The sequence below is a fragment of the Boleophthalmus pectinirostris genome, unplaced genomic scaffold, assembly GCF_026225935.1.
Source record: "Boleophthalmus pectinirostris isolate CB_2022bp ecotype Guang Dong unplaced genomic scaffold, ASM2622593v1 HiC_scaffold_5, whole genome shotgun sequence".
NCBI lineage: Eukaryota > Metazoa > Chordata > Actinopteri > Gobiiformes > Gobiidae > Boleophthalmus > Boleophthalmus pectinirostris.
Window position 1 is genome coordinate 476,028 of NW_026571404.1, and position 12,500 is coordinate 488,527.

Consider the following 12,500-nt stretch of genomic DNA (forward strand, 5'->3'; position numbering starts at 1 on the left):
GGAGGGGTTAGGTGGAGGAGGGGAGAGGGGGAGGGGTTAGGTGGAGGAGGAGGAGAGGGGGAGGGTTAGGTGGAGGAGGAGGAGAGGGGAGGGGTTAGGTGGAGGAGGAGGGGGAGGGGTTAGGTGGAGGAGGGGGAGAGGGGGAGGGTTAGGTGGAGGAGGGGAGGGGTTAGGTGGAGGAGGGGAGAGGGGGAGGGGTTAGGTGGAGGAGGGAGAGGGGGAGGGGTTAGGTGGAGGAGGAGGAGAGGGGGAGGGTTAGGTGGAGGAGGGGGAGGGAGGGGTTAGGTGGAGGAGGGGGAGGGTTAGGAGGAGGGGGAGAGGGGGAGGGGTTAGTGGAGGAGGGGAGGGGGAGGAGGGGGGAGGGGGGGTTAGGTGGAGGGAGGGGAGGGGAGGAGGGGGAGGAGCTTTGTGCAGAGGAGAGTTTGGGGTCGGCAGCAGAAGGATCCTGAAGCATTTTAAAACTTAAATTTACACCATGGACCTGGAATGTCCCGCAGTGCGGCATTAAACTGAAGCAGACGGGTCCTTCAGTCTGAGTTACAGGTCAGATCTGTGGAGAGGCTCAGTCTGAATGAAAAACGCCGCACGGTGGAACATTCCAGGCAAAGAGAGAAAACTGTAAATGCAACAGCCGTTTCCAGCGTTTTAAACCACAGGAGTCGGGGGGGGATGGGGGGGATGGGGGGTGTAGTTTGGACAGGTGAGGTGTGACAGGTGCGTGGTGGGCGGGGCGGTGGGCGGGGTCAGGGCCGGCGGTCTCAGTGACGCGCCGCAGACTCGCGGGGGTAGAACTCGGCGAGCGTGCTCTGTGGGATCCTCTTCAGCATTTCTTTGGGGAAGATTCGCAGCAGCTGCCAGCCGATGTCCAGCGTCTCGTACACGGTGCGATTATCGTACGGACCTGAGGGAAACAAACACATCGCCACGGCAACGGGCTCGTCACGCCGACCACAAAACATCAACACGTGTCCTGTGTCCTGTGGGTTTAGCTCAGGACACTGGCTTTTCTGGATTATAAACTGCAGTTTAATTTTAATTCTTTCATTTTCATTTTGTGGTTTTGTTTCTGACGTCGAACTGATTTTCTGTCGCTCAAAAATCTGTCAGAAAGTTTCAGTACGACTTTGGTAAAGTACGAAGTCGCTCCGTTTGATGGACTGCGACTCCGAGTCTCACGGAGTAAAAAACATTCACCAAGATCCATGGGTCAGTCACTCATTTGTTTAAAAAAAATAAAATAAAAATCATATTTTCTTCATTATTTGTCTCCAAAACCAAAATAAAAAAAAAAAAAAAAAAACTGATAATGAATCGTTTTTTCAGTTTTTGATTTTGTGATTAAATGAAAAATGGAAAAAAAATGATAATGGACAAAATGAACCAAAGGAAACCAGGACTGAAACCAATGAACCAGGACTAAACCAGGACTGACTAAACCAGGACTCAGGACTGAACCAGGACTGAACCAGGACTGACTGAACCAGGACTAAACCAGGACTGAACCAGGACTAAACCAGGACTGAACCAGGACTGAAACCAGGACTGAACCAGGACTAAAACCAGGACTGAACCAGGACTGAACCAGGACTAAACCAGGACTGAACCAGGACTGAACCAGGACTGAACCAGGACTAAAACCAGGACTGAACCAGGACTGAACCAGGACTAAACCAGGACTGAACCAGGACTAACCAGGACTGAACCAGGACTAAACCAGGACTGAACCAGGACTGAACCAGGACTGAACCAGGACTGAACCAGGACTGAACCAGGACTGAACCAGGACTGAACCAGGACTAAACCAGGACTGAACCAGGACTGAAACCAGGACTAAACCAGGACTGAACCAGGACTGAACCAGGACTGAACCAGGACTGAACCAGGACTGAACCAGGACTGAACCAGGACTAAACCAGGACTGAACCAGGACTGAACCAGGACTGAACCAGACTAAACCAGGACTGAACCAGGACTGAACCAGGACTGAACCAGGACTGAACCAGGACTGAACCAGGACTGAACCAGGACTGAACCAGGACTGAACCAGGACTGAACCAGGACTAAACCAGGACTAAACCAGGACTAAACCAGGACTGAACCATTCTCAGTCCTGATCACCTGACAGTCTCTCTCTGGATGCACCTCTGGGCTCGTCCGGGTTCATGGAAACAGGAAACAGCTGTTTTCTGTTTTTTTCATTTTGGTTTTGGAGACAAATAATAAATTAATAAAATAGTTGTTTTTTCATTTTCTTATTTTTGGTTTCGGATCCGGGACGAGACTCGGATCCGGGACGAGACTCGGATCCGGGACGAGACTCGGATCCGGGACGAGACTCGGATCCGGACTCACGGATGAAATCGCCCAAACGTGCGACTCTGAAGATGAAGAGTCTGAGGTTTTGTGGAAGAATGAACAGAAAAAGTGAACGTGTTGTTTTGTATTTTATGTGTTAAAACTGAACAGTGTTGAGTTTTTGTGAATGAGCTGAATAAAGTTTGTCTGTTTTATTTGATTTCAACTTTATTCATGTTGTTGGTTATTGCAGGTGAGATAATTGGTCTGTTATTCATGTTCTTCATGTTCTTCATGTTCTTCATGTTGATGTTGGATTTCAGGACAAACGGTGAAATAAAAGTCCAGGATAAAGATGATGAAGATGAAGATGAGGATGAGGAGGAGCTGAGTGTGTGAAGGTCTGTGTGTGAAGGTCTGTGTGTGAAGGTCTGTGTGTGAAGGTCTGTGTGTGAAGGTCTGTGTGTGAAGGTCTGTGTGTGAAGGTCTGTGTGTGAAGGTCTGTGTGTGAAGGTCTGTGTGTGAAGGTCTGTGTGTGAAGGTCTGTGTGTGAAGGTCAGAGTGTGTGAGAGGCGCCTGACTCGTGTTTCTCTCTCGTCTGGTTTGTGGAAGTTCTCGTTGTGGAAACTCGAGTCACTTCTTTGTTGAGTTAAACTCGGGTCATGTGACTCACCCTGAGCGATGAAGTTCTTCTCAAACTTCTGCAGAAACTCCAGGTACAAAAGGTCGTCAGAGGTCAGAGCCTCCTCCCCCACCACGGCCTTCATGGCCTGGACGTCTTTACCGATCGCATAACACGCGTACTGAAAAATAAAAAAATATATACACACGTACTACACAAAAACACACAATACACAACACGTGTACTGAGAAAAAAACACACATATTGTACAAATATAAAACACACAGTGTGGGACACTACAGAGGACAGAGCTGTTTGAGACAACATCTACAGTATGTTTCATTATAAACAACACACACGCACACACACACACACACACACACACACACACACACACACACACACACACACACACACACTGAACCTTCATGGCCAAGACGTCTTTATATTTCAGATTTCAGTATACAAAGAAAACTAAACATATGATTCATTATAAAAGGACACTAGAGAGGACACTAGAGGAACTAGAGAGGACACTAGAGAGGACACTAGAGAGGACACTAGAGAGGACACTAGAGAGGACACTGGAGAGGACAGTAGAGAGGACACTAGAGAGGACACTAGAGAGGACACTGGAGAGGACACTAGAGAGGACACTAGAGAGGACACTAGAGAGGACAGAGGACACTAGAGAGGACACTGGAGAGGAAGAGGACAGAGAGACACTAGAGGACACTAGAGGACACAGAGAGACACTAGAGAGGACAGGAGAGAGACAGTAGAGAGGACACTAGAGAGGACACTGGAGAGGACAGTAGAGAGGACACTAGAGAGGACACTAGAGAGGACAGTAGAGAGGACACTAGAGAGGACACTAGAGAGGACACTAGAGAGGACACTGGAGAGGACAGTAGAGAGGACAGTAGAGAGGACACTAGAGAGGACACTAGAGAGGACACTGGAGAGGACAGTAGAGAGGACAGTAGAGAGGACACTAGAGAGGACACTAGAGAGGACACTAGAGAGGACAGTAGAGAGGACACTAGAGAGGACACTAGAGAGGACAGTAGAGAGGACACTAGAGAGGACACTAGAGAGGACACTAGAGAGGACACTGGAGAGGACAGTAGAGAGGACACTAGAGAGGACACTAGAGAGGACAGTAGAGGACGCTGCTTTGTGGAGGATAACGAGGCACCAGCAGCTCAAAGCTCCTGTTATTACAGACGAACTGTGCACGATTTAAACTGCAGAAGAAGTACAAGTACAAATACAAGTACAAGTACAAATACAAGTACAAGTACAAGTACGAGCAGGAGCAGTTTAAGTAACAGTAGTAGTAGTATTTACAGTAGTAGTATATTTTACCAGTTGGTTGGAGACGTCTGCGTGGTCTTTCCGGGTCATTCCTTCTCCGATGGCCGACTTCATCAAACGAGACAGAGACGGAAGAACGTTGATGGGAGGATAAATCTGAAAGAAAAAAAATCATGATAAAAATGAATCAGTTTGAGCCAGAGCTTCACTGGAAACTCACACTCTTCACTCTGATGTAAACTACTACTGTAGCCACAGCTGCCCTGGGACAGACTGACAGAAGTGCAGCTGTCAATCTGCACCATCCGTCCCTCTGACCACCAACACACACCTCATACAGGCCACTGTGGCTGAAGTGTCTTGCCTAAAGACACAACAACAGGTTTTGTGTCTGTGGCTCCTGATGTTTCCAGAGTCTCATCCAAGAAGTGAGCAGAGTCTGAACCTCTGAGGTCTGACGGGACCTGACTTTGACAAACTGTCCTGGACCTGGACCCAGTCCCAGGTCCCGGGTCCCGGGTCCCGGGTCCCAAGTCCCAGGTCCCAGGTCCCAAGTCCCAGTCCCAGGTCCCAGGTCCCAGGTCCCAAGTCCCAGGTCCCAGGTCCCAGGTCCCAGGTCCCAGGTCCCAGGTCCCAGGTCCCAGGTCCCAGGTCCGTGTCCTGTACCTGTCTGTTGTGCAGTTGTCTGTCCACATAGACTTGTCCCTCTGTGATGTACCCGGTCAGATCAGGAATGGGGTGAGTGATGTCTGAAACAAAACACACACTTTAACACTTTAACACTTTAACACTTTAACACTTTAACACTGTTCATTTCTTAAGCTTTCACAGTCTGGTCCAGGTCAAATTTGGCCCAGACCAAGAATTCCCTCACAGCAGGCGTCTGTACCAAATAAATAGACTGTCCCACATGAAGAAATATATATTTAAATATATTTTTGTCAGTTTTACAACACACAGTATCATGTCCTGTTTTACAAAACAAATAAAAACTAAAAAGCCAAAATGATGATGATATTTTATTACATTTGAAAATGACATGAATATTCTGGAACTGTTGGAATTTATAATATAACCATGTTTATCCACTGCAACATTCTGCTTATTTCAAAGCAGTGGGATATAAAAGTATAACACTTTTAATATTTTCATTTTTGTGTATTTTGGCAAAATTTTGGAAAAGTCATAAAATTTCAGGATCAAAGAATGATGCTTAGTGTATTTTTACTACTGTTGAATGTCAAAACGGGTCAAAATTAACCCAAATAGTCTGTAAGGGTTAAGGGGTTAACACTTTAACACTTTAAAACTAACACTTTAACACTTTAACACTTTAAGTCTGACGCTCGTTTAGAGAATGAAAAACTCCGGCAGTGACGTCTGTGTGTTGTGTGCAGCACAGACACGGGACAAACAGGGAGTATTATACTTCTGTACTCTCTTTGCTCCCTGTGCTAAGTCGCTCCCCCTTCACAACACACTCCTCGTGTGCCTCACGTCAAGTTTGTCCAGTCGCTGTGTTCAGTTTTGCATCGTGTTTTTGTGTTTTTATGGCGAGTTGTGGTGTGGGCGGAGCCTCGTATAGGCTCGTTCTGCTCACCGTTTGAGCGTTTGAATTGGGTGAGATTGGGAGAGAACGTCTATGGAGTAAGAAGCTGTCAAAAATATTCGTGCGCATAAAATAGAAATCCGTGTGTATTTGGGAAATCTGTGCATATTTGTCTGTAGTTGCGCATAAAATAAATATTTGTAAACTCTCAAATGAGTCCAGTCGTACATAAAATATATTGTGTGTATTTTATCCATCAGAATATGAATTGAAAAATTACCACATCATGAATTACAATCACCAAATGAAAATGTACGATTACACTTTCATCAGTACAAATACGAATTCACAGACGGAACTTTACTGTCAAAAATACATCATCACTTCACAGACATTATCCATCGAGCAGAAGAAACATGGATCAAGATCAAGACTGAGCAGCTCAAGTTTGTATCAGAGTAAAAACAGAGGAATGACACAAGAAGAAACAACAGAACAACAAGTGGGTTCATTCAAATCTATTGTAAAAATGTCTTGAATTCAGGAACCGAACGCTGCTGTATAATATTGTGTAGAAACACCTCCTCTGAACGGGAAACTGCACCTATATGTTAGAAAACATAGTGGAGCCAGTTGGAAACATCAGACGTAACGTTCTCCCAGGATCATTAACAAATATCAGGTTCTCTGTGTGTTTAGATTAAAACATTCACGACTCCAGCCACAGCGAACATCAGTCAGTCTGAACCTTCAGCTGCATTTCAGACAATGGGTTATACATGAGTTATAATGGGTTATACATGTGTTATAATGGGTTATACATGAGTTATAATGGGTTATACATGTGTTATAATGGGTTATACATGTGTTATAATGGGTTATACATGAGTTATAATGGGTTATACATGTGTTATAATGGGTTATACATGAGTTATAATGGGTTATACATGTGTTATAATGGGTTATACATGAGTTATAATGGGTTATACATGATGTTATAATGGGTTATACATGTGTTATAATGGGTTATACATGTTATAATGTTATACATGTGTTATAATGGTTATACATGAGTTATAATGGGTTATACATGTGTTATAATGGGTTATACATGTGTTATAATGGTTATACAGTTATAATGGTTATACATGTGTTTATAATGGGTTATACATGTGTTATAATGGGTTATACATGTTATAATGGTTATACATGTGTTATAATGGGTTATACATGTGTTATAATGGTTATACATGAGTTATAATGGGTTATACATGTTATAAATGGGTTATACATGAGTTATAATGGGTTATACTATAATGTATACAGTTATAATGGGTTATACATGTGTTATAATGGGTTATACATGAGTTATAATGGGTTATACATGAGTTATAATGGGTTATACATGAGTTATAATGGGTTATACATGTTATAATGGTTATACATGTTATAATGGGTTATACATGAGTTATAATGGGTTATACATGTGTTATAATGGGTTATACATGAGTTATAATGGGTTATACATGAGCAAATCCATCCACCTCACGGTGACGTTAAACTTACGGTAAATACTGTAAACATACCAAGGTGTTGCCTGTAAACACCAACATTAATTGATGCTGGAAGCTGCATTAAAGTGTAATGTGGAACATTTCATTGGCTGTGACGTCTGTAACCAGGACAGTTTGGTGTTTGGTGTAAACTGGGACATTTCAGCGTAAAGAGGAACTTTTGGTGGCATTTCATGCGAGAAATGCAGCTGAAGGTTCAGACTGACTGATGTTCGCTGTGGCTGGAGTCGTGAATGTTTTAATCTAAACACACAGAGAACCTGATATTTGTTAATGATCCTGGGAGAACGTTACGTCTGATGTTTCCAACTGGCTCCACTATGTTTTCTAACATATAGGTGCAGTTTCCCGTTCAGAGGAAGTGTTTCTACACAATATTATACAGCAGCGTTCGGTTCCTGAATTCAAGACATTTTTACAATAGATTTGAATGAACCCACTTGTTGTTCTGTTGTTTCTTCTTGTGTCATTCCTCTGTTTTTACTCTGATACAAACTTGAGCTGCTCAGTCTTGATCTTGATCGATGTTTCTTCTGCTCGATGGATAATGTCTGTGAAGTGATGACGTATTTTTGACAGTAAAGTTCCGTCTGTGAATTCGTATTCGTACTGATGAAAGTGTAATCGTAAATTTTCATTTGGTGATTTTAATTCATGACGTCGTCATTTTTCAATTCGTATTCTGATGGATAAAATACACACAATATATTTTATGTACGACTGGACTCATTTGAGAGTTTACAAATATTTATTTTATGCACAACTACAGACAAATATGCATGGATTTCTATTTTATGCGCACAAATATTTTTGACAGCTTTCTTACTCCATAGATCTCCAGATGACTCAAACATGCATGGACGAGTCTAGAACCTCTTCAGACATGGAACAGTGTTAGAATGTGAGAGAACGGTTTTAAAAGACTTGAACAAACTGAACTAAATAAATGAGTTTCAGAGAGTTTTCAGTGTGTCGTGGTTTGGGTGATGCCGTGCGTTTGTGTGTCCCGTGTGCATGGCGTGTGGCGTGCGTCGTGTGCGTGCGTGCGTGCGTGCGTGCGTGGCGTGGCGTGCATGCGTGTGCATCGTGCGTGCGTGTGCGTGCGTGTGCGTGCGTGGCGTGCGTGGCGTGCGTCGTGTGCATGGCGTGCGTGCGTGGCGTGCGTGGCGTGCGTGGCGTGCGTGGCGTGCGTACCGTCGTTGGGCATGGTGAGGATGGGGATCTGGGTGATGGAGCCGTTGCGTCCCTCCACTCGCCCGGCGCGCTCGTAAATCGTGGCCAGATCGGTGTACATGTACCCGGGGAAACCTCTGCGCCCAGGAACCTCCTCACGAGCAGCAGACACCTGCAGAGAGAACGACACGTCAGACGGACGACAGGAGAAACGAGAAGAAAGAGAAAGAGAAAAGGAGGAGAGAGGAGAGAGGGAGAGTCTAACCCTCTGTTAAAAGACAATAGATGTTCAGCTTATCAAACCCTCATCTTGTCTGACCTCAGACCTGGTCTGGACCTGGTCTGGACCTGGTGACCTGGTCTGGACCTGGTCTGGACCTGGTGAGGCTCTGTTGATCTTCAGAGGTCAGACTAGATCAGGTTGTGAAAAGAGTTTTGGTCACAGCTTCGACGTGACTGAACGAGTATCAGAGAAGAACGAGCCGGACGTCAGAGTGGGCGGGGAAAGGTGGAGGGGGAAACGAGGCAGATCGGAGCAATGACGTCTTGAGTACAGGAGAATAAAGATGATCACACAAACACAACTCTGAGTTCTCCAAAAAGGACACAGTGAAACAGGATCACAAGTCAAATATTCAGAATCTGCCTCCTTTACTGAAAAAACTCTGAGTCACAGCTGATTAACTGTTTAAATCAGTTTAAATCAGTTTAAATCAGTTTAATCAGTTTAATCAGTTTAAAGGAGCCAGTCTCTCGTGGGTTTATTTCGCTCTTGTGGAGGTTTTCACTTTTCTCTCGTTTTCTGAAGTGAAGAAAATGGAGGTTGGGTTTTGTCAGAGTCGAGCGACGCCACAAAGCCAACGCCAAATGACCAAGAGTGCCGCGTTTGTACTTCCTGGGTCAAAGGTCAGCGCAGGAAAAAGAGGAGCGAGTGAATGGGTTGAGGCGAGGTGGAGGACGAGAGAAGATGAGGAACGAAAGAGCAGGAGGAGGACAAAGAGTCATTATAGAGAGAGAAGAGAGAGAAAGAATAACTGCAGAATATAGAAGTCAAGGTGAAGCCCGGAGAGAAAAAGAAAGAAAGAAAGAGAGAAAGAGAGAAGGAGGGGATATAATGGAGGAGAAATGACAGGGATAGAGAGATGTGCGAGAGAGGAGAGAAATAATAAGAGTGGAATAAAATGTAGTCAAGGTAAAAAGCAGAGAGAGAGAGAGAGAGAGAGAAAGAATAACAGTGGATATTGTCGAGGTGAAAAGCAGAGAAAAGAGAAATAATGAGTGGAGTAGAGATGTAGTGAGAGAGAAGAGAGAGAGTTTAGAGAGAAAGAAGGAGGAGGAGGAGAGAAAGAAAAACAGCAGAACATTTATTCAAGGCAAAAGGCAGAAAGAAAAAGAAGAGAAAAGAGAAAGAGAACACTGGGTTTTATTAGTTAAAGTTCTGACTTCTTGGTTTTAATCTGAATCTGTTTGTACAAGTCCGACTGTTGCTCCTCCCCCCATCCGTCCTGAGAAAGCACAGGCTCCGCCCCCCAAAGGCAACGTAGGCGACGAGTGAGCCGCCCTTCCTCCGCCCGTCTCAGGAAGGGAGGGAGGGGGAGACAGGTGCGGCCCTGACAGCGACAGGAGTAAACTTTTATTCATCACGGAGATACAGCGCGTTCAGACGCATGTGTTGGACCCGGACGAGGACGAGGACGGAAGACGAGTCACAACAAACACAAACGCCGCAACACAAATGCAAAAGCCGCAACACAAACGCAAAAGCCGCAACACAAATGCAAAAGCCGCAACACAAACGCAAACGCCGCAACACAAATGCAAAAGCCGCAACACATTAAAAAGACACAACAGAAGTGACCATGGGACTCTATTTTCCGACGGACCGATCAAGTGTCAAGTGAAGAAGAAGAACTACAACGTGAAAAGTAAAGGAACACAGAAGTTGGAAACGTAAGTAAAAGTAATTTATTGTTTTATCATTATTTGTTTCACGTTGTAGTTGTTCTTCTTCACTTGCCGCTTGATCGGTCCGTCGGAAAATAGAGTCCCGACGTCACTTCTGTTGTGGCTTTTTAATGTGTTGTGGCTTTTGTGTTTGTTGTGACCCTCTCGGCTTCTGTAGACGAGGACTTTGAGGAGCACGAAGCTCAAGCACCACGTCCACATCAGCTGAACATTACTGATTGGTAAAGTTTAATAAACACGAGTAAATAAACACATTATATCCTGTGTGAGCGGGCGGAGGCAGAGGAGGCGGAGGAGGTGGAGGAGGCGGTGGAGGTGGAGGAGGCGGAGGAGGCGGAGGAGGCGGAGGTGGTGGTGGAGGAGGAGGTGGAGGAGGTGGAGGTGGTGGAGGAGGAGGAGGTGGAGGAGAGGCGGAGGAGGAGGTGGAGGTGGTGGAGGAGGTGGAGGTGGTGGTGGAGGAGGCGGAGGTGGTGGAGGAGGAGGCGGAGGAGGCGGAGGTGGTGAGGAGGCGGAGGAGGCGGAGGAGGTGGAGGAGGGGAGGTGGTGGAGGAGGCGGAGGAGGTGTGGAGGTGGCGGAGGAGGTGGTGGAGGTGGAGGAGGGGAGGAGGTGGTGGAGGAGGGGAGGTGGTGGAGGAGTGGTGGAGGAGGCGGAGGAGGTGGTGGAGGAGGAGGAGGTGGAGGTGGTGGAGGAGGTGAGGTGGAGGTGGTGGAGGTGGAGGAGAGGAGGCGGAGGTGGCGGAGGAGGAGGAGTGGAGGTGGAGGAGGAGGAGGTGGAGGAGGTGGAGGAGGGGAGGAGGTGGAGGAGGCGGAGGTGGAGGAGTGGTGGAGGAGGGAGGTGGAGGAGGTGGAGGAGGTGGAGGAGGCGGAGGTGGTGGAGGAGGCGGTGGAGGAGTGGAGGTGGTGGAGGGAGGAGGAGGAGGTGGGTGAGAGGAGGTGGTGGAGGAGGTGGTGGAGGAGGCAGGAGGTGGTGGAGGAGGTGGTGGAGGTGGAGGAGGTGGAGGGAGGCGGAGGAGGTGGAGGAGGTGGAGGAGGTGGAGGAGGCGGAGGGAGGAGGTGGAGGAGGCGGAGGTGGAGGTGGAGGTGGTGGATGCGGAGGTGGAGGAGGTGGAGGAGGAGGTGGAGGAGGTGGTGGAGGTGGAGGAGGAGGAGGTGGAGGAGGAGAGGAGGTGGAGGAGGTGGAGGAGGTGGTGGAGGAGGTGGAGGAGGTGGTGGAGGAGGCGGAGGTTGGTGGAGGAGGCGGTGGAGGAGGTGGAGGTGGCGGAGGTGTGGTGGAGGGAGGAGGAGGAGGCGGAGGAGGTGGTGGAGGTGGTGGAGGAGGTGGGGAGGTGGTAGAGGAGGCGGAGGAGGCGGAGGAGGAGGCGGTGGTGAGGTGGTGGAGGAGGCGGAGGAGGCGGTGGAGGAGGTGGAGAGGCGGTGGTGGGGGAGGTGGAGGAGGTGGTGAGGAGGTGGAGGTGGTGGAGGAGGTGGAGGAGGTGGAGGAGGAGGAGGGTGGAGGAGGAGGTGGTGGAGGAGGTGGAGGAGGTGGAGGAGGAGGCGGAGGAGTGGAGGAGGAGGTGGTGGAGGGTGGTGGAGGAGGCGGTGGAGGAGGTGGTGGAGGAGGCGGAGGAGGTGGAGGAGGAGCGGAGGAGGAGGAGGAGGAGGGCGTCATAGGTGAATCTACCGCGTCGTTGTTACAGCAGTTTTAGGTCATCGTCTCGTGGGAGGGAGACACAAATACGCTGAAATTTGTTTAAAAAAAAATACTGAATCTAAAACCGACTGGGGCGACAAACCCGAGGCCCAAACACACAGAGGAGGTGGACGGAGGTGGACGGAGGTGGACGGAGGTGGACGGAGGTGGACGGACGTGACCAGGTGCGGGTGCTCACCTCTCTCAGAGCCTCGGCGTACGAGCTCATGTCGGTCAGAATCACCAGCACGTGCTTCTCACACTGATAGGCCAGATACTCGGCCGTGGTGAGGGCCAGACGCGGAGTGATGATGCGCTCGATCCTGATTGGGCAAA

At 47.7% G+C, this 12,500-nt stretch overlaps 1 protein-coding gene across 1 annotated transcript in view; it reads right to left on the minus strand.

The window, feature by feature from the left end:
• Positions 1–373: 373 nt before the first annotated feature.
• Positions 374–12,500, minus strand: part of atp6v1ba (ATPase, H+ transporting, lysosomal, V1 subunit B, member a) — a 62,031-nt gene continuing 49,904 nt past the window's right edge. Inside the window, exons 9-14 of the mRNA XM_020934642.2 lie at positions 12,364–12,487; positions 8,552–8,702; positions 4,901–4,983; positions 4,286–4,390; positions 2,969–3,098; positions 374–901 (exon numbers count right to left, since the gene is read on the minus strand). Of these exons, the coding sequence (XP_020790301.1) occupies positions 759–901; positions 2,969–3,098; positions 4,286–4,390; positions 4,901–4,983; positions 8,552–8,702; positions 12,364–12,487 (736 nt within the window). The 3' untranslated portion in view covers positions 374–758. The remainder of the gene's footprint in view (positions 902–2,968; positions 3,099–4,285; positions 4,391–4,900; positions 4,984–8,551; positions 8,703–12,363; positions 12,488–12,500) is intronic.